At 45.0% G+C, this 27010-nt stretch overlaps 1 protein-coding gene across 1 annotated transcript in view; it reads left to right on the forward strand.

Annotated features, from left to right (window-relative positions):
• Positions 1-27010, forward strand: part of SCCPDH (saccharopine dehydrogenase (putative)) — a 63122-nt gene that overhangs the window by 17116 nt on the left and 18996 nt on the right. The window contains exons 3-6 of the mRNA XM_077486143.1: positions 13699-13779; positions 14411-14540; positions 18971-19020; positions 20562-20692. Coding sequence (XP_077342269.1) covers positions 13699-13779; positions 14411-14540; positions 18971-19020; positions 20562-20692 — 392 coding nt within the window. The remainder of the gene's footprint in view (positions 1-13698; positions 13780-14410; positions 14541-18970; positions 19021-20561; positions 20693-27010) is intronic.

The following is a 27010-nucleotide window of genomic DNA, read 5'->3' on the forward strand; positions in this document are numbered from 1 at the left end:
ATTTGCTTTGGTCTGTGCTGCTCAAATCTGATATGCATTGTTTCCAATAGGCTCAGTTCACACCAAGGAGTTTCTTTGGTGTGTGTTTCATGAAAATGGAACATTTTTAAATGCATCGTAATGCAATGCAGCACAGTGCTCAGCAATGCACTGTAAGAGCCGGTTCACACTGGGGCAACTCGGGATCCGACTTCAGGTCGCCCCTAGTCACCTCAAGTCACGCTACATGTAAAAAAACAATGTAAGTGAATGAGAGCCATCTTAATGCACACTACTGAAGTTGCTCCGACTTCAGAAAAGGTTCCTGTACTACTAGGCGACTGGTACCCATTGATTTCAATGGAAGTAGTCTCCAAGTCGGATCTCCATCTATATTGAGGCGACAATCAGCTCTCGAGAGGGAACTCCACGCCAAATTTTAAATAAAAAACTGGCATTGGTTTCCCCTCTAGGAGCATACCAGGCCCTTAGGTCTTGTATGGATTTTAAGGGGAAGCCCCCCCTACGCAGAGAAAGCGACGTGGGGGTCCCCCCAAAATCCATACCAGACCCTTATCTGAGATTGCAGCCTGGCCGGTCAGGAAAGGGGGTGGGGACGAGCGAGTGCCCCCCCCACCTTCTGAACCACAACCAGGCCGCATGCCCTCAACGTGGGGGGGGGGTTGGTGCTTTGGGGAAGGGGGCGCCCTACGCCCCCCCACCCCAAAGCACCTTGTCCCCATGTTGATGAGGACAAGGGCCTCTTCCCGACAACCCTGGCCATTGGTTGTTGGGGTCTGCGGGTGGGGGGCTTAACGGAATCCGAGAGCCCCTTTTTAATAAGGGGACCCCCAGATCCCGGCCCCTCCACCCTATGTGAATGAGTAAGGGGTACATCGTACCCCTACCCATTCACCTGGGGAAAAAAGTGTCAATAAAAACACAACACAGGTTTTTAAAGTAATTTATTAATCAGCTCCGGGGCTCTTCTTTCGACTTCTCCGCTCTGTTCGGCCTCGTCTCCCGCTCTCCGGCCTAGTCTCCCAGGCTCCTCCGCTGTCTTCTTGCAGCTCTTTTACTAGCGGAGGAGCCCGGTCTCCTCCATCCTTCTTCCTTCTCTCTTCTTCCGATGTTGACACGCCGCTCTCTTCTGTAATGGCTTGTGTGGCGACTTATATAGGTATGGGGCGACCCCGCCCCTTTATGGCGTCAAGTCCCGGGGCATGCTGGGACTGTGACGTCATGAAGGGGTGGGCTCACCTTGTGACATCACCCGGTGACCACGCCCCATACCTAATAATATAAGTCGTTGCACAAGCCATTACAGCGGAAGAGAGCGGCATGTCAACATAGGAAGAAGGACGGAGGAGACCGGGCTCCTCCGCTAGTAAAAGAGCTGCAAGAAGACAGCAGAGGAGAGCGGGAGATGAGGCCGGACACCGGGAGAAGAGGCGGAACAGAGCGGAGAAGTCAGAAGAAGACCCCCAGAGCTGATTAATAAATTACTCTAAAAACCCGTGTTGTGTTTTTTATTGACACTTTTTTTCCCCCCAAGGTGAATGGGTAGGGGTACGATGTACCCCTTACGCATTCACATAGAGTGGGGGGGGGCCTTATTAAAGGGGGCACCCAGATTCCGATAAGCCCCCCCCCCGGAGACCCCAACAACCAACGGCCAGGGTTGTCGGGAAGAGGCCCTTGTCCTCATCAACATGGGGACAAGGTGCTTTCGGGTGGGGCGGCGGCAGGGCTTCCCCCTTCCCCAAAGCACCAACCGCGCTCGCTCGTCCCCACCCCCTTTCCTGACCAGCCAGGCTGCGTGCTCGCATAAGGGTCTGGTATGGATTTTGGGGGGGGGGGCCCCACACCATTTTTTTTTTCGGCGTAGGGGGGGGGCTCCCCTTAAAATCCGTACCAGACCTAAGGGCCTGGTATGCTCCCGGATGGATTTAAAAAGCCTCCACAACCGGATCCATCCCGCCACTGCGGCTCCAGGATGGTACCCGGGCCTCGCATAAAAAACAAGGTTTTGCCTGTAGCGCTTCTCTTTGAGGGCTGGACCCTAGGAACCAGGACTCTTTTTGATCTTGCTACATTTCCTAAAGTTGTACTGAGGGGTGCTATACAGGTCCAAAGGAGTGGAATCCCTATTAAAAAGGCACCTGTTGCAAAACCGTATTCTATCTGCTAACAAGACGATCCAAGCTTTGGACTTAAGTGTACAAATATTTTGACAGCACTAGTGGAGTGATTCAAGTAAGTATAAATCACAATATGAAGTGCACAAGTGATACAAACATATACCAATCACAATTAAATTGCATAAGTGCAATAACATAAATTTATATAACTGCAAAAATCTCAGCCAGGTGAACGGAAATCTGAGACCACAATTAGCCAAGTACACACTCGCCTCTTGTAACCCCCGCTCACCAAAACACATGGACCCTGAGCTTTACAGTCCGGGGGTCAAACCGGCTTGTTGGGGTGTTAGGAAAGCAACCAGGACTCAGAAGTTCTTCCAAATACTTGAAAAATGTGTCAAACAAATCTCAAGGAGGGTACCACGAACGTTTCCATGCGGGCCACAGAGGATCAAATATGTAAAAGACAAGAGGAAAAAGAAAACATAGTGAAGTACTGCCGTCACTTTAGAAGCTGCACATTTTACAAATGGCACTCATGAGACAGATGAAGGAAACGGGCATCAGTGTATGTCCAGGTTCGCATGTGCGGCATGCATTCCACGGACACCGGACATTGCTTCACTAGTACGTAAACAAGAAATGCGTCTACGCATTTCGCTCCTCCAGGGAGTCATCAAGGACATCACTTCCAGTTCTGGTGAGATGGAATTTATATGCAAGGGAGTGGGTGTCTCCCACAAAATGGGCAATCATGTGTGAGAAAAAGCCTTCTGTATAATTACTTCCTTTTTAATCACATCACTTCCTGTTAAGCCATAAAAAATTAACAAAGCTTTAATAAAATACAAAGTTTATCACAAAATAAAGGAAAAAAAGAAAATACAATAATAAAAATATAAAATGAAAATATAATAAGTATGAATAAAAATTAAAATTACCCATCTACCAATTGGACAAAAAACAGTTCAAATCTAGTTCTAAATTTAAACCGTGTGGACTGAGAGTACCCAACATATGTATCCATTGGGTATCATTCTGTGAGACAGCTTTCTTAAGATTGGAGCCCCTCCAATGTGCCTCCACCCTGTCTATTTCACAGAACTTGAGACCCCTAGGAAATGGTTGGATAAACTGTGCTGCCTAAAACCTTTTCTTATTCTATTTACATGTTCGTTTTTTTTTTTTTTTTTCATTTATTTTATATATATTTTTTTTCTTCTTTTTTTTTTTTTTCAGACTATCTTACCATCAACTATTTAATATAACGCATGAACTTCTATTTTTTTAAAATAATTTTAACCATTTTGTTTTGTGATAAACTTTTCCATTTTATTAAAGTTTTTTTTTTTTATTTTATTTTTTATTTTTTATGGCTTAACAGGAAGTGATGTGATTTTAAGTAATTTTTTCAAGTATTTGAAAGAACTTCTCTGAGTCCTGGTTGCTTTTGTAACACCCCAACAAGCCAGACTGTAAAGCTGAGGGTTCATGTGTTCTGGTGAGGTGGGGTTACAAGAGGGGGTGTGTCCTTGGCTAATTGTGGTCTCTGAGATTTCCGTTCACCTGGCTGTGATTTTTGCTGTTATATAATTTATTTGTTATTGCACTTATGCACTTTAATTGTGATTGGTATATGTTTGTGCACTTCATGTTGTAATTGATGCTTATTTCACAAGTTTTTAAGACCTTTGCTGATAGCTGCTGTGGTCCTTTATATATAAATGTTATTTCACTTTTTATTCCTTTAGCGCTAGTTTTAGTTTGTTTTATACAAGCTTTGGACTTGCCAATACGACTGTTCCCAAGGCTGTCCCAAAGTCTCACCTGGTGGTTACTAACCAGAATCTGCTGAAAGGAAAATCCTTCAGACCTGTTATCAGTAAAGTGGTAACGACAGATGCCAGTCTTTCAGGCTTGGGGGCAGCACTAAAGTAGACAACTGTCCAAGGACAGTGGTCAAGAACTGAAAGAGCCTTGCCCATCAACATCCTAGAGATTTAGGCAGTGCGTCTGGCTCTAAAGACCTGGACTTACAGGTTAAGGGATTGTCCTGTTGGGATCCAATCCGTCAGTGCCACGGCTGTGGTCTATCTCAATCATCAAAGGGGGCACTAAGAGTCTCAGCGTAGAGAGAGGTGAACCATTTTCTAACTTGGGCGGAAAGGCATGGAATATTTCTCTCAGCAGTCTTCATTCCGGGAATAGAAGATTGGCACACAATGTCATCAGCAGAATATTCCCAGGGGAATGGTTTCTTCACCCCGATATGTTCGGACTGTTTGTCAAAGATGGGGAAACTCCGGACGTAAATCTTCTAGAGTCTAGTTCAACAAAGTTAGTTAACTTTGTCCAGAACAAAGGATTCAGTCGCATGCAGAACAGATGCGTTGGTGATACCGTGGGATCAGTTGTCCCCCCCCCCCCCCCCCCCATTCAGTTGCTGCCTCGACTTCTTTGCAGGATCAAGCCAGAAAGAAACCGGTAATTCTGGCAGCGCCAGCATGGCCCCGAAGGTCATAGTATGCAGAAATCGTAAAGATGGCAGTGGAGGATCCATGGTCCAGTCCACTAAGGCCAGACCTGCTCTCACAGGGGCCGATATTCCATCCTACTTTGCAAATGCTGAATTTAATGGCCTGACTATTGAAACCCACATTCTGAGGAAACGTGGGCTTTCCAGGTTCCTTATCTCTACTTTGATGCAAGGAAACCAGCTTCCAGAACTATATATATTATAGATTCTGAAGGGCTTATGTTATGTTGTATCATAAGCAGAATTTTTGCCTTTTTACAAATAGGCGTAGAGTTGAAATTGGCCCTGAGTACTATTAAGGGACAGTCTCAGCCTTATCGATCTTAATTCAAAGACTGCTTGCTACACATTCTTTAGTCCAGTTTTTTTTTTTTTTTTGCAAGGGTTGATGCGGATTAATCTGCCAGTTAAATCCCCTTTTTAAACCCTTAGGGCTTGAATTTTGTTTTGTCAGTGTTACAAAAACAGCCATTTGAACCGATGCAGCATATTCCCTTAGTCCTTCTGACAAGGAAGCTGGTATTTTTTTTTTTTTTTGTTGCTATATCCTCAGCAAGTAGGGTTTCAGAATTGGCCGCTCTTCCTTGAAAAGAGCCATATTTGATTATTCATGAGAGTGGTGTTATGCCCTTGTCCAGGCTTTTTGCCAAAAGTATTTTCAGGTTTTCACCTGAACCAAGATATTGTCCTGCCATCATTTTGTTTTTGAAGAAAAGAAAGTCACTACATTGTCTTGATGTGGTGAGAGCAGTGAAGATCTATTTAAAGGCAACTGCTCAGATTCATAAGACTGTCTTATTTATTCTGCCAGAGGGTCCTAAGAGGACAGGCAGCGTCGAAATCCACTGTTTCTAAGTGTATTCGGCAAGTTATAATTCAAACTTATGCTTTTAATGGGTAAGATTCCCCCTTTTCAAGTTGAGGCTCACTCTACCAGAGCAGTTGGTGCTTCTTGGGCAGTGCCTCACCAAGCCTTCATGGCTAAGATCTGTGAGGCCGCAACTTGGTCTTCAGTGCGTACGTTCACAAATTTATTTTTTTTTTTTTATCAGGTGGATGTAAGGAGGTATGAGGATATCCGCCTTTGGACGCAGTGTACTACAGGCAGCAGTATAAGTCCTCAAGTCTGTGGGTACCCTGTGGGTTGTTTGTTTCTCCCACCCCTCAAGTAGCATTGCTATGAGATGTCCCATTAAGTAATTACTTAAAGTGGGGTTCCACCCTAAAGTGGAACTTCCGCTCATCGGAACCCCCCCCCCCCCCCCCCCCCCCCCGTGTCAGAGTTGACACCTTTCAGGGGGGAGGGGGGGGTGCAGTTACTTGTCTAAGACAGGTATTTGCACCTACTTCCTGGCATAGACTCCCATGTCTGCTGGGATGCACACGGGTCCCAGAGACAGAGCGGACAATTCCTATTGCGCTGCGTGACTTGCGCATGCACAGTAGGGAACCGAAGCCGCAACGCTTCACTTCCTGATTCCCTCACCTAGAATGGCGGCAGCAACCGAGCGATCGATGGGCTTCGGCTGCCGACATCGCTGGACCCTGGGACAGGTGAATGTCCATTTATTAAGTCAGCAGCTGTAGCATTTATAGCTGCTGGCTTTTAATATTTTAATATTTTTTTTTTTCCCAGTGAAATCCCTCTTTAAGGCTCTGTGTCCCATGCTGTACAATAAAGGAAATATGATTTTTTTTATAACCGCTTACCTGAAAAATCCTTTTCTGGGAGTACATCATTGGACACAGAGGTCCCTCCCCTCTTTTATGGGGTTTAAGTATATTGCCTTGCTACATAAACTGATGTGCTCCTCGAAGATTTTACAGGTAAGCTGTTATCAAAATCCTATATTCCCCCCCCCCCCCCAAAGGTAGAGCCTAGTGCATTAAGTCAGCCACTGGCTTCTTATGTGTCTTGGATATTTACACAGCCAGATCTCCCTGACATACAGTATCTCACAAAAGTGAGTAAAGAAGTGAGTGTACAGCATGTAGAACAGTGTAAATTTGCTGCCCTCTCAAAATAACTTGACACACTGCCATTAATGTCTACACCGCTGGCAACAAATGTGTGTACACCCCTAAGTGAAAATGTCCAATTTGGGCCCAAAGTGTCACTATTTTGTGCGTCCACCATTATTTTCCAGCACTGCCTTTAACCCTCTTGGTCAAGGAGTTCACCAGAGCTTCACAGGTTACCACTGGAGTCCTCTTCCACTCCTCCATGATGGAATCACAGAGCTGGTGGATGTTAGAGACTTTGCTCCTCCTCCTTCCGTTTGAGGATGCCCCACAGATGCTCAATAGGGTTTAGGTCTAGAGACCTGCTTGGCCAGTCCATCGCCTTTACCCTCAGCTTCTTTAGCAAGGCAGTGCTTTTCCTGGAGGTGTGTTTAGGGTCGTTATCCTGTTGGAATACTGCCCTGCGGCCCAGTCTCCGAAGGGAGGGGGATCATGCTCTGCTTCAGTATGTCTCAGTACATGTTGGCATTCATGGTTCCCTCAATGAACTGTAGCTCCCCAGTGCCATCAGTGAATGGTTCCCACTGGTCCTTCCAAGTGAAGGACATTTTTGAGATCTTTGGCCTCCTGAAAATGCTATTTGTCTAGCAGTGTCTAGTTTTAGTACACTTTTTTTTTTTTTTTTTTTTTTTTTTTTTTTACAAATTATACTGTCAGCGTCATTATTCCTTATCATACTTCTAGGTTAGGGACTTGGAGAACATTGAAGCCATCACATTTGCATGACAATGAGTAGTTATGGCGGTCAGAATTAGAAGTCTGCCTACAGTGCTTTGAACCAAAAAAGTTAATGTATTTTATTGGAATTTAATGTGACTTACGAACACAAAGTGGCACATAATTGTGATGTCGAAGAAAAATGATATATAATATAAATTTCCTTTTTTTACAAATATCTGAAAAGTGTGGTGTGCATTTGTATCTAGCCCTCCTGAGTCAATACTTTGTAGAACCACTTTTTGCTGCAAATACAGCTCCATGTCCTTTTGGGTATGTCTCTACCAGCTTTGCACATCTAGAGGGACATTTTTTGCCAATTCCTCCTTGCAAAATAGCTCACAGTCTGTCAGGTTGGATAGAGAGCATCTGAACAGCAATTTTCAAATCTTGTCACAAATTCTCAATTGGATTTAGGTCTGGACTTTGTCTGAGCCATTCTAAAACATGAATATACTTTGATGTAAACCAGTGTTTCTAAAACCTTTTTTATCTATAAATGTTCACGGCACATCTAAAAAGATTTAAAACATTTTGTGGTGAAGAATTTATTTTTTACTAGGGGTGCACCGAATGGGTTTTTTGGTGCCGAAACCAATACCGAAAATGGAAAAATACACTAGGCCGAAATGACCGATACCGAAACGTATTTTTGAAAAGATATTTTTATACAGGAGATGGTCAGACTGGGGACATGGTACAGGAGATCAATGCAGCCAGCCTTTGTCCCCCACTGCAGCCAGCCTTTGTCCCCCACTGCAGCCAGCCTGGGATGGGTGATCTGTCTATCAAAGTTCCCTGGACAAGGGGGAGGGGCTGTATGTGACGGCATACAGCGAGGAACACACAGCTATTGAAATGAAAGCTGTTATGTTCCCGGCACTGTAATCAACCAGGCGGCGGCTCTCCTCTCCCTTCTGTGCTGTAGGACACCCTCGTGATAGGCGGCTCCATTAGCTGCAATTTTTCTCTTTCAGCAAATTGCCAAAAAGGCCATTTTCGCCCAATATGTTTTGGCGGTCGAAATTTCGGTGCATCCCTAATTTTTACATATGAACACTGCTCTGTAAAATGTTCAGGCATGGGATACATTTTTTATTTTATTTTTTTTATTATAACCTAACCCTGCTCTAAACCTCTCCTCAACTTTATCCCTGACCTGTCTGGTGTACTCCTTGGCCTTCGTTGAGCTGTTCATTCTCTAACCTTCTCTAACAAACCTCCTGAGGGCTTCACAGAACAGCTGTATTTATACTGAGATGAAATTACACACACAGGTGGACTCTATTTACTAATTGGGTGACTTCTGAAGGCATCCAGGTTTCCACTCCAGAATGCAGGGCTAGTACCATGGCTGTTCTCATAGATGCCACGGATGTTTCCATAGGTGTCACGGCTGTTCCCATAGATAATCTCATGCAACAAAGAAAAGATTTGCTTCCATAGCGTGATACAGTATAAAACTTTTTAATCACACATAAAAATCTCTCACATTGCACTCACATCAAAGGATGAATAAACACGCCAAGTATAAAAATTCACAGCACTCTTGAGTAACCCATACTGAAGCATAGGTGGTCACGGCGGACCCAGGATATGCGGGAATAATGGATAGTCTCTCACCGCTCCTTAACTGTACCGCCGCTTTACAGGGATCAATGTAAGATGTTCAGCATCCTATATGTATCTCTCTCATTCGCCTAGTAGCCAAAATCCGACATGTTTCGTCATAAACCTGGTCCATGATTAAGTCAACTTTATGACGAAACATGTCGGATTTTGGCTACTAGGCGAATGAGAGAGATACATATAGGATGCTGAACATCTTACATTGATCCCTGTAAAGCGGCGGTACAGTTAAGGAGCGGTGAGAGACTATCCATTATTCCCGCATATCCTGGGTCCGCCGTGACCACCTATGCTTCAGTATGGGTTACTCAAGAGTGCTGTGAATTTTTATACTTGGCGTGTTTATTCATCCTTTGATGTGAGTGCAATGTGAGAGATTTTTATGTGTGATTAAAAAGTTTTATACTGTATCACGCTATGGAAGCAAATCTTTTCTTTGTTGCATGAGATTATCTATGGGAACAGCCGTGACACCTATGGAAACATCCGTGGCATCTATGAGAACAGCCATGGTACTAGCCCTGCATTCTGGAGTGGAAACCTGGATACCCCATTTAAACCCTGTAAAGGGAAAAAGCACATCCAGCCAAACACGAAAGTGTGAGGCATATACAGCGGGTGAGTGTAATCACATAAGGGGAGAGGAGTCACATCTAGAGCGGTGTGGTGGAGGAGTGTAGATGTAATCTGCTGTTTATTCAAGAGACACGGGTTGAACGTTTTTTTCACTATTCCATTATTTGGATTATGATCTGAAGATTCAACGTATGGACTATGATGTTACTGGGATACATTATATTCTCAGGAGCTTTTCACAGTGGTGTTGGTAACAATGTTTTTAGGAAGTGGACATTGTTTGATAGAACTTGAAACAATTCATTTGATTCTCGTTATTTGTTTATTTACTTTTTAGTGTTGAATAATATTTAGTGCCAGGATATTTTTTTCAACAGATCGTATATATTTGTTATCACTATTCATCTGGTGATATGCACTATATAATAATTTGTGTTAATTAATTTCAATACAAACTATTAATTTTCTCTATGCTCGGGGCAGGGTTTGCACAGTGTAGTAACATTTAGTAATTCATGTTCACTGGACTGGGTCTATCATCTTTAATATTTTTGAATTCACTGGTGTGGATTTATATTCAGCACTGCTTTTTCTATTGTTTAGATAAGGAATATTGTACAAATTCAATATATACGTTTTTAAGTGTGTGTGTGTTTTTTTTTTTTTTTTTTTTTTTGGAATATTGGGGTGGATATATTAGACGGCCCCGCATACATGGATCAGCCAGTTCTGCAGGGACCAACTGAACTTTGACTTTGTATAGGATACTCAGGTTGTACAACCTGCTGTTTTGTTTCCTGTTTTGTTTCCTGGTTGATTAGTGGCGCTGCCGGCAGAGCACAATGGCGCCGCAGGAGGGTTTTCCTTTTCACCTGTGGTGTAAGGAAAGAGAAAATTTCATAATCTGACTTGTCCTAGGCCACATTTGCACAGCCGTGTACATACAGCCACTGGATTCGGCAAATTATTGCTGCTGGAATTACTGGGGCATGTGAATAGCAGGAGCCGCTCAGCCTGTTTAATGACAGGCTGACAGCGACTGCCGCTGTTCGGATGTGAGGTGAAGTAACCCATAAATTCCGATTGGTTGTTAACTGCATTTTAGCATGAAGACACGCATACGTTTCTTCTCTTACAGAATGTTACCCCAACATTTCATATTCCTGATGTGTCTGGTATACCATGTACTTGTATGAAAAAGTATCCTGTTCCCTTTATTGCTTTGGTTGTGTGAAACCCCTGGTGGTCCTACCAGTCCCCCTGAATTCCTATTAAAAGTGAAGGTTCACATATACCTAGGGGGAAAGATTAAAAACCCAGTGTGTATTGCTCACATCCCCCTTCTAAGGAGATTACCCCTCCTCTTGTCCTGGTGACCATTGTGAAAGTGTTAGGCCTCATGCACACGAGACGCAGTTAAACGCGTGTTCAGAGGCAGTTGGACACTTTTTTCAACTGCTCCTGAACTCATTCAATGTTATCCTATGTATCCATGCACACAGTCTCGTTTTTTGCCGTTTTTATGCAGTTGCGTTTAACCTCGTTTTTCCAGAAGCAAAAAAATGGGTTCAGACGCAAAAGTTTCCACGTTTCAGACGCAAAACGCCGCTACCGCATTTTGCCGCGTTTTCGTTTATAAGCGTTTTTAAAGGTGACCTTTTTTTTTACATTAAAAATCTCAAAAATGATTGCAAATGATGAAAAACCATTAGAAAAATATTTTAAACAATTGCAATTGCAAGTGGACAATCCACAACTTGTGGCAAGTGACATGGCAGGTGGCAAGTGACGTGGCAAGTGGACAATCCACAACTTGTGGCAAGTGACATGGCAGGTGAAGTGGCAAGTGACGTGGAAAGTGGACAATCCACAACTTGTGGCAAGTGACGTGGCAAGTGACCTGGCAGGGGACGCGGCAAGTGACCCGGCAGGTGACGTGGCAAGTGGAAAATCCACAACTTGTGGTAGGTGACTGGCATGTGACGTGGCAAGTGGACAATCCATAACTTGTGGTAGGTGACGTGGCAAGTGATGTGGCAAGTGGACAATCCACTTGTGGCAGGGGACGTGGCAAGTGACGTGGCAAGTGGACAATCCACTTGTGGCAGGGGACGTGGCAAGTGATGTGGCAAGTGGACAATTCACAACTTGTGGCAGGTGACGTGGCAAGTGACCTGGCAGGGGACGCGGCAAGTGACCCGGCAGGTGACGTGGCAAGTGGAAAATCCACAACTTGTGGCAGGTGACTGGCATGTGACGTGGACAATCCATAACTTGTGGTAGGTGATGTGGCAAGTGGACAATCCACTTGTGGCAGGGGACGTGGCAAGTGGACAATCCACTTGTGGCAGGGGACGTGGCAAGTGGACAATCCACTTGTGGCAGGGGACGTGGCAAGTGATGTGGCAAGTGGACAATTCACAACTTGTGTCAGGTGACGTGGCAAGTGGACAATCCAAAACTTGTGGCAGGTGATGTGGCAAGTGGACAATCCGCTTGTGGCAGGTGACGTGGCAGGGGACGTGGCAAGTGACGTGGCAAGTGGACAATCCACAACCTTGTGGCAGGGGACGTGGCAGGTGACGTGGAAAGTGATGTGGCAAGTGGACAATCCACTTGTGGCAGGGGACGTGGCAAGTGACGTGGCAAGTGGACACTCCACTTGTGGCAGGGGACGTGGCAAGTGACGTGGCAAGTGACGTGGCAAGTGGACAATCCACAACTTGTGGCAGGTGACGTGGAAAGTGATGTGGCAAGTGGACAATCCACAACTTGTGGCAGGTGATGTGGCTAGTGACGTGGCAAGTGGACAATCCACAACTTGTGGCAGGTGACGTGGAAAGTGGTGTGGCAAGTGGACAATCCACGACTTGTGGCAGGTGATGTGGCAAGTGACGTGGCAGGTGATGTGGCAAGTGGACAATCCAAAACTTGTGGCAGGTGACGTGGCAAGTGGACAATCCACAACTTGTGGCAAGTGACGTGGCAGGTGACGTGGCAAGTGGACAATCCACAACTTGTGGCAGGTGACGTGGCAAGTGGACAATCCACAACTTGTGGCAAGTGACGTGGCAGGTGACGTGTCAAGTGGACAATCCACAACTTGTGGCAAGTGACGTGGCAGGTGATGTGGCAAGTAGACAATCCACTTGTGACAGGTGATGTTTCAAGTCACGTGGCAAGTGGACAATCCACAACTTGTGGCAGGTGGTATGGCAGGTGACGTGGAAAGTGGACAATCCACATCTCGTGGCAAGTGTAATGGCAGGGGATGTGGCGAGTGACGTGGCAAGTGGACAGTCCACAACTTGTGGCAGGTGACGTGGCAGGTGATGTGGCAAGTGGACTATCCAAAACTTGTGGCAGGTGACATGGCAAGTGACGTGGCAGGTGATGTGGCAAGTCACGTGGCAAGTGGACAATCCACAACTTGTGGCAGGTGACGTGGCAGTTGGACAATCCACAACTTGTGGCAGATGACGTGGCAAGTGACGTGGCAAGTGGACAATCCACAACTTGTGGCAGGTGCCGTGGCAAGTGACACGCTAAATACAAGTACACTGCAGCTCTAACAGCTGCTGCTACTCACTCTGGTCTCACAAAATTGCTGAAATAGTTAATAATACTGTTTTTTGAGCTGGGGAGGGTCTATGATGTTAGCTTAACTAAACGCTTCTAGACGCAAATGCGGTAAAAATCGCTGCAAAACACGCGTTTCTAAACGCCGGTTTCAGCTTTTAAAAGCATGTGTCCAGCAGAGTTTGCATCTGCGTCTCGTGTGCATGAAGCCTTAGCTGTAACATTTTATTTCTTATCACCAGAACAAACAGGAGGTGAAGAACTCCTCCAAAGGGCCCACTGATACCAAGGCAGGTGTCTAAGGGTAGATTTTCACTTGATTTGAAGCGTTTTCTCCTCCCTTCCTGTTGTGTACATCATAAGTAAAAACAAATAAAAAAAAATCACCCACAGCATACAGACAACACGAAAAAAACTGCTCAGTCTTGATTGCATTACTTAATAGCATTGCTCCTTTTTTATAGTGGTATTGTATTAAAATAATTATTTTTTTATTTTATTTTTTGTGTTTAATAGTACAGGTTTTATGGTGAACCTGTGGTGAGAGCTTGCGTAGAAAATGGAGCGCACTTTGTGGATATAAGTGGTGAACCCCAAGTAAGTTTTATGAGAACCCACAGGTATGATTGTAAAGTCTCTAATACACTTAAAGGCCTTGTAACATCTATCAGAGATGTTGTTCACCTGCACAGACAAAGTCACTTTGTTCCCGTTTGACAGGCATATGGGCGAGAGGCCCCAAATGCATATTGTCACCATTCAAGGCCACTCGCCAACAAGCCTGTCAAATTGGGATGAGCAGCTGTTTCCCCTTACACTTAAACAGAAACTGGCAGCTCAATCTGTATAAACATGAGGACTCTTCTTCAAACACCACCCCCCCCTTTTTTTTTTTTTTTTTTTTCTGAATGCGCTTTTGGCTCAATGGATTTTATAGACTCTCCCTTCTTAAATCCAGTATATAAAATCCTTTGAAATAGAAATGGCATACTGTATAGAAAATGGTATGATTTTTCCCATTGTAGTAATATAGGTAGCAGTTTGGAGTATGTTAAAAATATAAATAAATAAAAAATTATATATTATTTTACATATCATTTTGTATTTTTATTTTTTTTTCAGGTTACAATATTTGATCTCGCAATACATTTTTTACATAATTCAGATTATTATGTCATGTAATATGCCCTTATGTATGCATGCTATTTATTCTATCTGCTCTTCACAGTTCCTGGAATCGATGTACCTGAAGTATGACAGCCAAGCAGCTGATAAAGGGGTGTATGTTGTTGGCAGCAGTGGCTTTGACTCCATTCCAGCTGACATGGGTGTTCTGTTCACCAGAAACAGCATACAAGGTATTTATTTATTTTATTTTTTTAGAATCTAGAGCTGGGATTTCATACAATGATTCAGTATAGTTTTTTAATTTTTTTTCGTAGCAAATACAACATTGTATATGTATGTGTGTGTGTGTGTGTGTGTGTGTGTGTGTGTGTGTGTGTGTGTGTGTGTGTGTGTGTGTATATATGTATATGTGTATATATATATATATATATATATATATATATATATATATATATATATATATATATATATATATATATATATGTATATATACAGTATATATATTATTATCTACCATTGCTTTGGCTGAATAGCAGCAAATCCATTTGTAACATTATTAGTTTTAATCTTAACAGGTGTCAAACTGGCAGCACTCCAGCTGTTGCCAAACTACACATCCCATCATGCCTTCTTGTGGGAGTAATGCTTGTAACTGTCAGCATTGCAATGCCTCATAGGACATGTAGTTCCGGAACAGCTGGAAGGCCACCAGTTTGACACCTGTGTTCTAGAGGATAACCGTTAAGATTTAAAACTATTAATGTTACAAATGGTTTTGTTGATATTCAGCCAAAGCAATGGTAGTTTAAAGTGGTGTTCCACCCAAAAGTGGAACTTCCGCTCATTTATCTCGGGGTGGAGAGCGGATATCTTTGACAGGTATCCTGTCCCCACTTCTGGGAATCCGGGCTACTGCACGTTACATCAGAAGCTTGGCTCCATCCTCCTTCCCCCCCCCACCACCGGGCCAGTAGGGGACTTCTGTGGTCTCCTCACGCAAGCGCAGTAGGGACCCGGCATGAAGCTGTATTGCTACACTGCTGGGTTTCCTTAGCCGCAATGGCGGCACCACCCGACACTTGATTGAGACATCAGCTGTGGTGCCAACATCACTGAACTCCGGGACAGGTAAATGTCCTATTTAACCACCTCAATACAATGCAGTTACACCCCCTTCCTGACAAGACCAATTTTCAGCTTTCAGCGCTCAGTTTGATTGACAATTACTCAGTCATCCCACACTGTATCCATATGAAACTTGCGTCCTTTTTTCCACACAAATAGAGCTTTCTTTTAGTGGTATTTAATCACTAGTGGGTTTTTTATTTTTTGTGCTATTAATAAAATAAAACGTAAATTTTGTGAAAAAAAAATGCCCTTTTCTTTGTTTCTGTCATACATTTTTGCTAATTAGTAATTTTTCTTCATAAATTTTGGCCAAAATTTATACGGCTACCTATCTTTGGTAAAAAAAATAACCCACATTAGTTTATATTATTTGGTCTTTGTGAAAGTTATAGAGTCTACAAACTATGGTGGCAATCACTGAAAATTGATCACTTCTGATCAGGCCTTCAGTACATCAGGTGTACCTCATTTCTTGAGACACTAACAAGTCAGGAAAGTACAAATACCCCCCAAATGACCCCTTTTTTCAAAGTAGACATTCCAAGGTATTAAGTAAGTAGCATGGTGAGTTTTTTTAAGTTGTCATTTTTTTCCCACAATTCTTTGCAAAATGAAGATTTTTTATTATTTTTTACAAAATTGTCATATCAGGTTATTTCTCACACACAGCATATGCCTACAACAAATTACACCCCAAAATACATTCTGCTACTCTTCCCGAGTACGGCAATACCACATGTGTGAGACTTTTACACAGCCTGGCCACATACAGAGCACCAACATTGATGTAGTACCTTCAGACGTTCTACGAGCAAAAATTGACGCATCTCATTTCTCAACCACCTATTACATTTTTGAAGGCCCTGGAGTACCAGGACAATGGAATTTCCCATAAAATGATCCCATTTTGGAAAGCAAACACCCCAACGTATAATCTGTGAGGCATAATGAGTCTTTTGTATGGTTAATTTTTTTCCAGAAGTTTTTGGAATATGTGGAAAAAAATTAAAACGCATTTTTTTCTAACACACAGCATATATATAGCAAAAATTACACCCCAAAATACATTCTGCTACTCCTCCCGAGTATGGTGATACCACATGTGTAGGACTTTTACACAGCCTGGCCACATAGAGAGGCCGAACATTGAAGTAGTACCTATCACACTTTTGAAGGTCCTGGACCACCAGGACAGTGAAATTACCCACAAAATTACCCCATTTTGGAAAGCAAACACCCCAACGTATATTCTATGAGACATGGGCTGCAAATAGGTACTCGGGTACTCTGATGGCCTGGTGACAGGTACTCGGGTACTCTGATGGCCTGGTGACAGGTACTCGGGTACTCTGATGGCCTGGTGACAGGTACTCTGATGGACTGTGAGTGACAGGTACTATAAGGGGTGGTGACAGGTCCTCTTTATTGGGGGGGCGGCGGCAATCAGTGTGCTTGATGTGTACTGTAGGCGGTAACGAGATGTTACCACAATCTCCTCCTCACACACGATCGGCGTGAGGAGGAGAACCCGGTAACATCTCGTTACCGTGGTTTGTTTACATTTTAGTGATCGGCTGTGAAAGGATCAGACGATCACGTGGGTAAACAGCCGGCCAATGGCTGTTTACCAGCGTCGGTGACGAGCAGTGTTACCGGGGAACGCGCCGCCACCGCCGTGCACGCGCAGCGCGCTTACGATCGCGCGCATGCGCTGTGCACAGTTGGGGTGTGGCCATCTGTGATCGGCCGTGACTTCATCACGGTCGATCACGTGGTAAACAGCCATAACCAATGGCTGTTCACCCCCTTCGGTGGCGAGTGGTGTCTCCGTGACACGCCGCCACCAAAGAAACAGGGATGCGCGTGCACGATCGCGCTCATTCTCTGTTTAAACGGGAGGCCGTCATATGACGGCCTCCCGCCACAATAGGTGTGCCGCCTGCCCGTCATTTGACAGCCGGCGGTCAGCAACTAGTTAGTCAGTAGCTGCAGTATGTGTAACTGCTGGCTCATTTTTGCAGGGGTGGGTGGACCTCCTCTTTATAGTAAATTTTTGTGTTTGCTACAACAAAATTTATACTGAATCATTGCATGAAATCCCAGACATTGCTTATAAATGCCCCCATGAATCAAAATAAATCAATCCAATGTTTTTTTTTTTTTTTTGTTTTTTTTTAGCATCTGTGACACAGAATATTAGAATAAGCAGAATGCTTTTTTTTTTATTTTCTTTTTTTTCTTTTTTTTTTTTTTTCTTTTGTCCAAATGAATTTCTAACCGATTGTTTTTTACATTCGGGGAAATTACATTCATTCCAAAATTTTAATATTAAGCAAACAAAATCTTTGTATTTTGGCTGACATTCAATGTACTATGTCACTGAATGTTCTATGAGAATATTCATACAAATGTTTATACAAACAATTGTATGAACGTTCGTTTGAAAATCTACTAGTGTATGGCTAGCTTTAGAGAGACTTCCCTCCTGTGCTTCTGACAATGTTTTATCAGACAGGAAATAAGGGGAACTCTCCAACAGCAGACAAATAAAAACTCTTCTTTAGTAGGGTAGTGGAATTCTAGAACCACTCTTAGTATTTTTATTTGTCTTTGTCCCGGTTTCAGGTTTTCCCTCACTTCCTGTCTGGTGAAACCATCATTAGCAGGACAGGACGTAAGGTTAAATCTTTCTAGCGGTGTCCAAGATGGCAGTAAAAACCCATACGGAGTTATTATTCTTCCCTACTTTTACCCAATATTAGAAAAGTTTTGGCTGACATACTGTACTGTATACTTTAATTCAGACCCTGCAAGGTAAGCTGCATTTTCTATAGGAGGCTAACAATGTTGGTATCATGCTTCTGTCACTCACTTTAATTTCACACCATGTGTATTTCCCCTGAAATGTATACTGTCTGGATAGGTCATTGGTAGGATTGTTGTGGTAATAACTTATAAAAACAAAACTAATTTCTTCACACACCGCTGGGTTCACACTGCTGCTGCAGCGAGAACCAGATGTGATTCGCACCGCACTGCAGTGCAAATCACATCCGATCTCTGTGCGATGCGAGTTCAGCCATACAGATAGTATAGCTGAATTCGCATCGGACCCGCCGCAAACTCGCACGGGACCCTTTTTTTGGTCCGCAGCAGAATCGGATCGCATGGGTGTTCACACCATGCGATCCGATTCCTGTCCGAGTTTGCAGATCGCACTGCGATATGCGAACTGATCTGGGGGTGTCATTAACATTTCACTGACACTCCCAGCAGTCCACATAGGGCAGTGTGAACTGCCGGCGGGAGGCATGCGATGCGGGAAACCGCCGCGGATTCGCGGCGTTCCCGCATCGCTCCGGTGTGAACCCGGCCTAAAGAGTAAGAAGCTAGACTCTGCTGTTTCATGTGCAAATTATACTTTGTTCAGCTACTTGGAACACAACCTATTCTTTATTTTGTGTATATCTAATGTAAGTTTGTCAGGTGATAATTATAAAACGTAACTGAAAGAATCATTTTCTCTTTCTAGGTACTCTGACAGCAGTAGAAAGTTTCCTCTCCTTCAAGTCCGGACCAGAAGTGAGCTTTAGCTTTTTGCTTTAAATATTGTGCTGACCTTCATATATGTAACAACAATCCCTTGCATAAAGAATCTTTTTAAAGGCTCATTCCCTTTTGAATACTCTGATATGATAGAGGTAACAGTTGAAACCAGTTGTTAAAAACACACACTAAAATTTCCTTACTTTGACGTTAAATGCCAGTGTTATGGCAGCAGCTAGCCGGCTATCAGTCAAGGCACCTGGCAGACCCAGACTCAGTTTATCGGGATGCCTGGACTGACATTGGTGATGTCAGCAGGAAGCGGACTTCAGTCTGCTCTGCTGAAAACTGGTCACAGTTTTCAGCAGAATTGCACTCCTGTGATCCTTTTTGACGTACAAGCTTTGGTTATACTTCTCCTTTTAAAAATTGTACATACTATATATTACCAATTCTCCAGGCATATGCAAACTTTGGAGATCAATGGCATCATTATCAACCCGTCTGCACATGCCAGGTTGCTAGGAGTAATCCTGGACTGAACTCTCCTTTCGGCCCCATATCCAATCCCTGTCCAAACTCTCTGCTCCATCTGTACTGTAATTTGGTACAGCACAATACAATCGGCAGGTGCTGGCCAATGATTTATGGCCAGGACCTGCTGATCGGCTTAGCGAATCACAGTACAGAGCCCTGTGTTTACTAATAACACAGGGCTCTATATAGAGAGCAGCAGTGTGGCTGCTTCCTTTTTTTTTTTTTTTTTCCTCTCCCTGAAAAGTAAAAGCAGCACCCTTGATTGCCACTAGATTTTAACCCCTACCCAGCCAGTGTCGCTAGAACAGTGACTGTGTATAATATATTGGTACTGATTACTGTATTTGTGTCGGTGTCATTTTCCACCCACTGTCCGTTTTTCAGATTGCCCCCCAGCAGTCCCACTATAAGTCGCTGATCGCTGCCTTTACTAGTATAAAAAATAAATAGAAATTCCAGTGTATATACCATCATTAGTGCATGCTATAACTTCCATGCAAAGTCAAACCAATCAATATACACTTATTGGGATTTATTTTTTTATCTTTTAACCTTACCAACGACATGTAGCAGAATACATTTTTGGCCTAAATTTTCTATAGATATTTTATTTGGCCATGTTTAACAGCAGAATGCAAAAAAGTGTACACACACACGCATTAATTTTGGTGCTTTTTTTTTTTTTTTTTTTTTTTTGTGTGTGAACACAATTCTTTAAATTTCATATGCCTACAGTGTTGCATGACCACGCAATTGCCAATTAAAGTATTGCTAAATGGCAAAAATGCTCTGGTCATGAAGTGGGTAAAACCTTCAAGAATGGTTAAATGCAGTTCTCTTTGCTAAAGCATTATGTATCATAAGTAGCATTATATTTTTACCCCAAAAAAATGTTCCTGAATATAAGAAGTACATATAGACAAAACTGTGTATACTGACATTAAATACAACTGAAAATCTGTAATATCCCATATTCTTTTAATGCTGGTTCTAATTATTTTTGATGATTTCTGATATTGTATTGTCAATGTTTTCTGTAGGGCACATGCATTCATGATGGGACATGGCAATCTGCGATTCACGGAGTTGCAGATCAAGGCAATCTGAGAAAGCTTAGAAAGCAATTGGCATTCAAACCTCTTCCAGTTGTTGGTAAAAAATTAAAAAGAAGGTAAGTCATTTATTTAAGTGGAATGTAAACTTTAACAACTTGATAAATATTATTTGGCAAGGAACAGGCATTCCACATTAATAATGATGCTACCAAAATTAGCATGTGCTGTAAATTGCCTCCAGCATTGTTTGTTCATGCCAGAGTCTACCATTTTGATGCTGCCCAGAGACCCTGACCCTACACCCTGATCAGTAAATCTTTAGGCTGTCAGCAGATCAGCTTCTAGTGGCTCTGATTTTTGGCACATTGTCAAAAAATAGAGAGCAACTGGACATGTGCAGAGCAGGGTGAGACGGTGTATTACTGCATTTTAAACAGTATAGGCACTTATTTTTCATATTTTACATAGCCATACCTGTAAAAGGGGCCAGTATAAAAGGGATCTATCAGTACTTAAAGAGGAAGTAAGCCCTGATGGGTTTACTTCTTTGTTTCCCTGCAAAGATAAAGCATAATGGGCTACTATGTATTGCATAGTATCCCGTTATGTGTCCCTTACCTGACACAGGAGCCAGCGATGTCAGCGTTGTCCCCTGTAGTCCGGAGCGTCCATCTTCTTCCTGGTATCGCTGCTCCGGCCACTCACAGCGCTGGAGCAGTGATGACGTCACTCCCGCGCATGCGCACGGGAGCCGCCACTAAAGGCATATTGCCGTTAGCAGCGGCATAACGCATGCGCCGTAGACAGCGGTGCCTCTCTTTTTGTAAATATCTCCTAAACCGTGTAGGTTTAGGAGATATTTATTGGACCTACAGGTAAGCCTTAATCTAGGCTTACCTGTAGGTCAAAGTGGTTTGTAAGGGTTTACAACCACTTTAATTTTATGACTAAAGCCAAACTTTTTTTTGAAAACGATAAAGCGGGTTTATTTAATAGTTTAGTTTAGTGCAGTGTGTGTGTGTGTGTGTGTGTGTGTGTGTGTGCATCTCTATCTCACATGTGGTGGCCCCTACTGATTGCCCCATTCTGCTGTCGGGATCTTTTAAAGATTTAGGGATTCAGAAATTGGCAGAAGCTACCGCTTACAGTGATGGATAAAATAAATGTATTTAAAATGATTTTCTCTTATTCACCTATCACTGGAGCCCTATCACTGGAGGTTACTAGGCAGAGTTGTAATACAACACTTCAGAACTTAAGTTCCGCCCAGGGGGGAGGTCCCTTAGGCTACAATCCCCACACTCTGCCCTAGCAGCCTCAGTTTCTTTTGCCTAGTGAGGAGATAGACCTAGGAACTCTGCGGGCCCATAGGTCTGTGTCTTTTTTTAATTTTATTTTTTGATGCAGAAGCTTGGCTTTTTGCGCAAGATAGAAGATCACAGGATCATTCATCAACAGCCGGCTGGGTGACAGGCTGGTTCACTTATCCTTGTAGTCTCCCCAGTCCGGCCATCGAGTCTGTGCAGGTTGCAGCTACGGCTTGGCAGGCCACGACATTCCTCAGCTCCAGAGGTGGTCGTGAGCTTTTATGCTCCAGGGTGTACATATGACCAGGCTACTGATGTCTGCATCACAGTATGCCGAGGCCAGTATCCTTCCCTGTACTGATCAGGAGTTGGCTACATTGGAATATCTACCAGCTCTTCAGGACTGGTAAGTACGGCTCTCCCTGTCTCGCCAGGGTTGAGCAGCTGGGCATTCCCTGGGAGGTCGATTCGGGGGGCCCCCCCCCCCGCGTGCTGCGTGCCCCCGGGCCCTCACCTGGGTTCTGGCTGTACTGGGGTGCCTGGGTCCTGAGTGCTTAATTCTGGGAGGTGTCTGTGATGGTTGCCCCTGTGTCAGTGCAGCGCTGTGTCTGCCACATGTTTCTTTCTGCCTCTTGTGGTGCTGGCTGGCGCTCATTTTCAGTGTGGGCAAGGGACAGCATGCTTCTGAGCTTCAAGCAGCCATTTTCCCGGTGATTCCCTATTCAGAATACTGGCGGCTATTTTCTTGAAGCCGGACCAAGTTTTTTGTGCTCTAGCAGCAGGTTCCTGTGCCCTCAGTTTTTTGTTTTGTCATCACAGAGCGCTGGCAGGCTTTCTATATAATCTGGAGACGTTTTTCAGATCACTCAGCGATCATTCTGACGGGCTTCCACCGACACAGCTTTGGTCCCTCTGCATCTGGGAGCTCTAGGGGGCTACAGGCACTGCTGTATACAGCGCGGAACTCCTCAGGGCGGTGAGTCCGGCGGGTTAGAACCCCTCAGTCAGTGGCAGCAAGGAGGGTGGGACTGTCACTGTCCTAAGTCCCCTTCGGGTGGCAGACAGGGTAGGGTCAGCATGGCTTCAGAAACTGGTGTTTCTTCCCCTGAAATCCAGGCAATTGCAACCGGGTCACCTGCGGACTGCGCGGTTCCCATGGACACCCTGATGGCGGTCCTCAATTCGTTCGTTGCCAAGATAGAGGCTGTGCGTGGGAAGGTGCTAAAAAGTGGCCCACTCCCCCCTCGGACAGTGAGGATGAGTCCCTGTCCTGGTCCGTGCGTGACAAAGCGCTTGTTGGAGCACTTATCACAGCTGTGCGTGATACCCTGAAGATTCAGGAGCCAGCGGATCCCTCTGCTAATGTACCGGTCCCTTTTGGGTCCCGCAAGCCAGCACGTTCACCTAAGGTGTTCCCGTATCTGACTTATTTTGACATGTTCATTTACAAGGAATGGGGTCCCTGCAACTGACCTTTTCGGTCACCAAATACATGGCGGTGCGTTACCCCTTTGAGGAAAGCCTTCTCAAAAAGTGGTCGGCTCCTCCGGTTGTGGACCCCCTAGTATCCAGGTTAAATAAAGTAACCAATCCCGGTTGAGGGGACTCCTGCATTCAAGGATCCCACGGACAGGAAGGCCGAGGCGGTGGCTCATTCCTTGTTTAGGGTCATGGGGTCAGCCATGCGACCTGTACTGGCATCCGCACTTGTGTCGCAGACACTAATTGAGTGGGCAAAACTTTTGCACCGCGAATTGGGAGAGCAACAGGCTTCCCCTGTCTGTGTGGAACTAGCAGACCAACTTGTGCAAGGCCTTAAGTACATCTGTGACGCGGCCCTGGATACTCTCCCTCTGTTATCCAGGGCTTCAGTGTCAGCTGTGGTGCTGAGGTGCCTAATTTGGCTAAAATGCTGGTCTGCTGACCAGGCATCCAAAAAAGCCCTGACGGATCTTCCTTTCCTTGGCGACCGGCTCTTTGGAGCCTTGTTGGATGACATTATTAAAAATGCCACGGGTGGCAAGAGTACAGTACTCCCATAGGCCAGGAAAGCTAAGGAGCCACGCCGTAGGCAAGGGCCCTCTTTTTCCATTCACAAACTGCTTTTTTGTCCGCCCGTAGCTTTGACTAAACGTCCCCAGCCCGACAGGATGCCCACGGACGGTCAGAAACGTCCCTGGATTCGCAAGCCTAACAAGTCTGCGAATAAAAGTGCTACCGCAGAAGGTTTTCCCCCACCCTTGTCTCGGGTGGGGAGTCGCCTTTGGGAGTTTGAAGCCTGGTGGTCCTCCCGGTTATCCGACCAATGGGTCTGCAATCTGATTTCCACAGGCTACAAGATAGTTTCTCTCTTGGCCACCACACAGATTCTTCCCCTCCAGCATACCTGTATCTCCGGCTTGCTGGGAGGCCCTCTTGGGGGCAGTAAGGGACCTGCTGAATCGTGGGGTGGTTGTACAGGTTCCGGACTCGGAACGCTTCCAGGGATTCTACTCAAATCTGTTTGTGGTTCCCAAGAAGAGAGGGGTACGTCCAATCTTGGACTTAAAAGTCCTCAATCACTTTGAAAGTGCAGAGGTTCAGAATGGAATCAGTTCGCTCAGTAGTCGCTGCTCTCCATCAAGGGGACTCCCTGGCGTCCTTGGACATCCAGGATGCGTACCTGCACATACCCATATACCTTTGGCATCAAAAGTTTCTGCGTTTTGCAGTTGGGACGACCATTACCAATTTGTGGCTCTTCCCTTTGGTCTGGCATCAGCCCCCCGGGTCTTTACCAAGGTATTGGCATTGCTGTGACAACGTGGGATCGCGATCGTGGGCTACCTATATCTCCTCCTGAGAGCATCTTCCGCCTCAGAATTAGAGGAGGATATGGCGATCACCATGCAGACCCTGCAGGAATTTGAGTGGCTGTTGAACCTAAAGAAGTCGGTGGTTGTGCCGACCCAGCGTCTGGAGTACCTAGCTTTGCTGTTGGACTCCAGGGAAGCAAAAGTTTTTCTCCCTTCAGACAAATTGCAGACTCTCAGATCTGCGGTCAAACTACTGATGAACCGCAAGTGGTCGTCGCTACAGTTTTGCATGCGAGTACTGGGACTCATGGTAGCCTCCTTCGAAGGCAGTGCCTTACGCCCAGTTCCACACCAGAGTTCTGCAGAAGGAGATCTTGTCAAAATGGGACAAATCTCAGTTGTCCCTGGATCGGCAGATCCAGGTGAGCCAGCCAGCCAGGGACTCGCTGATCTGGTGCTTGAGGTCCCAGGTGATTCAGTCCATAAAATCGTCCCTTCCTCTGAAATGGATGGTGATCACTATGGACGCCAGTCTATCTGGCTGGGGTGGAGTGATGGGGGTTCAGTCGGCTTAGGGCCTCTGGTCGACGGAAGAATCCGAGCTGCCGATCAATCTGCTCGAATTGAGAGCGATCAGGCTGTGTCTCCACACATGGTCGATGAGTCTTCAAGGACGTCCGATCGGGTTAGTCGGACAACGCCACGGTTGTGGCATACGTAAATCACCAAAGGGGAACAAGAAGCTCAGCCGCTGCACGGGAAGTCGTTCACATACTTCGGTGGGCAGAGCGGCACGTACCGGCCCTGTCGCCATTTACATCCCGGGAGTGGAGAACTGGCAGGCGGACTATCTAAGCTGCCAGATGCTGGACCCAGGAGAATGGGCATTACATCTGGAAGCATTCAGGCTGCTGTGCCTGAAATGGGGCACACCAGATGTGGATCTACTGGCCTCCCGTCTCAATCAGAAGGTGCCAAGATTCGTGTCCAGGACAAGAGATCCGTGGGCAGACGTTATCCACAGGGATAAGGTGGCGTTGAGTCCGCAACCGTCTTTTCTACCGAAGGTGGTCTCGGCTTTGCATATCAATGAGTACATTGTATTACCATCGCTGTGTCCTAAGCCGAAGCACCCTAAAGAGGTGGCCCTTCAGGCTTTGGATGTGGTTAGGGCTCTGAAGGCGTATTTGTCTGCCACCGCTCCCTTTCTGAAAGTCAGACTCACTGTTTGTTTCGGTAGCTGGTCCGAAGAAAGGCATGTCTGTCTCATCGGCCACCATTTCCAGGTGGATCAGACAGATTGTAGTACAAGCCTACGCCTTGAAGGGGCAGGTGCCCCCCTTTCCGGTCACGGCCCACTCCACAAGGGCAATCGGAACGTCTTGGGCCTTCCGACACCAAGTGTCTGTCGCTCAGGTGTGTAAGGCGGCGACCTGGTCGTCTGTCCATACGTTTACCAAGTTTTACAAGGTAGACGTCAGTGCATCGGCTGATGCCTGTTTTGGCCGCAAAGTTTTGCAGGCTACTGTGTAGTTGCAATTGAATGTGCAACCAATATTTTTTTCCTGGTTTTTCGAAAAAACGCAGTACTGTTATGTTAATGCACTGTTGCATTACTTCTGCAGTTGGCTGCGGTCTGGGGATCACTCCTGTTGACGATACCCTGTTTTATGGTGGTTTTCCACGCACTGCTCCTTTTTTTTATTTTTTTATTTTTTTTGTTTCTTTTGTGGGTTTAGTTTCACTAGTTCCCAACTGCCATGGTGGATGAAGTTTTTTTTTTTTTTTTTTTTTTTTTTTTTTAATGCTGTTTTCCCACCCCTCGTTTGGCACTGCTTGGGGACGTCCCATTTTGTTAGAGGGGAGCTGTGTCGGTCGGTGAATATAAGGGAAAATGTTTTGTACTCGCCGTAAAATCCTTTTCTCTGTAATTCACCAACCGACACAGCACCTGCCCCTCCTTTTTTTTTCTCTTTACGTTTTACTTCTTGTTGACGTACTGAGGCTGCTAGGGCAGAGTGTGGGGATTGTAGCCTAAGGGACCACCCCTGTGGGCGGAACTAAAGTTCTGAAGTGTTGTATTATAACTTTGCCTAGTAATCTCCAGTGATAGGGCTAACAACCCATTTTGCTAGAGAGGAGCTGTGTTGGTCGGTGAATTACAGAGAAAAGGATTTTTACGGTGAGTACAAGAAATTCCAGATACTATAGGGAAGTGGGACCAGGGGACTGTGGGTTGATGGCGAGGGGTAGATCTTGTTGGGAAACGTTTATACTGGATTTGTCAGAGGAGCTGTGTCAGGAGGCACTGGATACTTATCTGGGCCCTGTG

Source organism: Lithobates pipiens, unplaced genomic scaffold (genome assembly GCF_037356315.1).
Source record: "Lithobates pipiens isolate NorthernLeopardFrog02 unplaced genomic scaffold, aLitPip1_a1.2 Scaffold_18, whole genome shotgun sequence".
In the NCBI taxonomy this organism is placed as follows: Eukaryota; Metazoa; Chordata; class Amphibia; order Anura; family Ranidae; genus Lithobates; species Lithobates pipiens.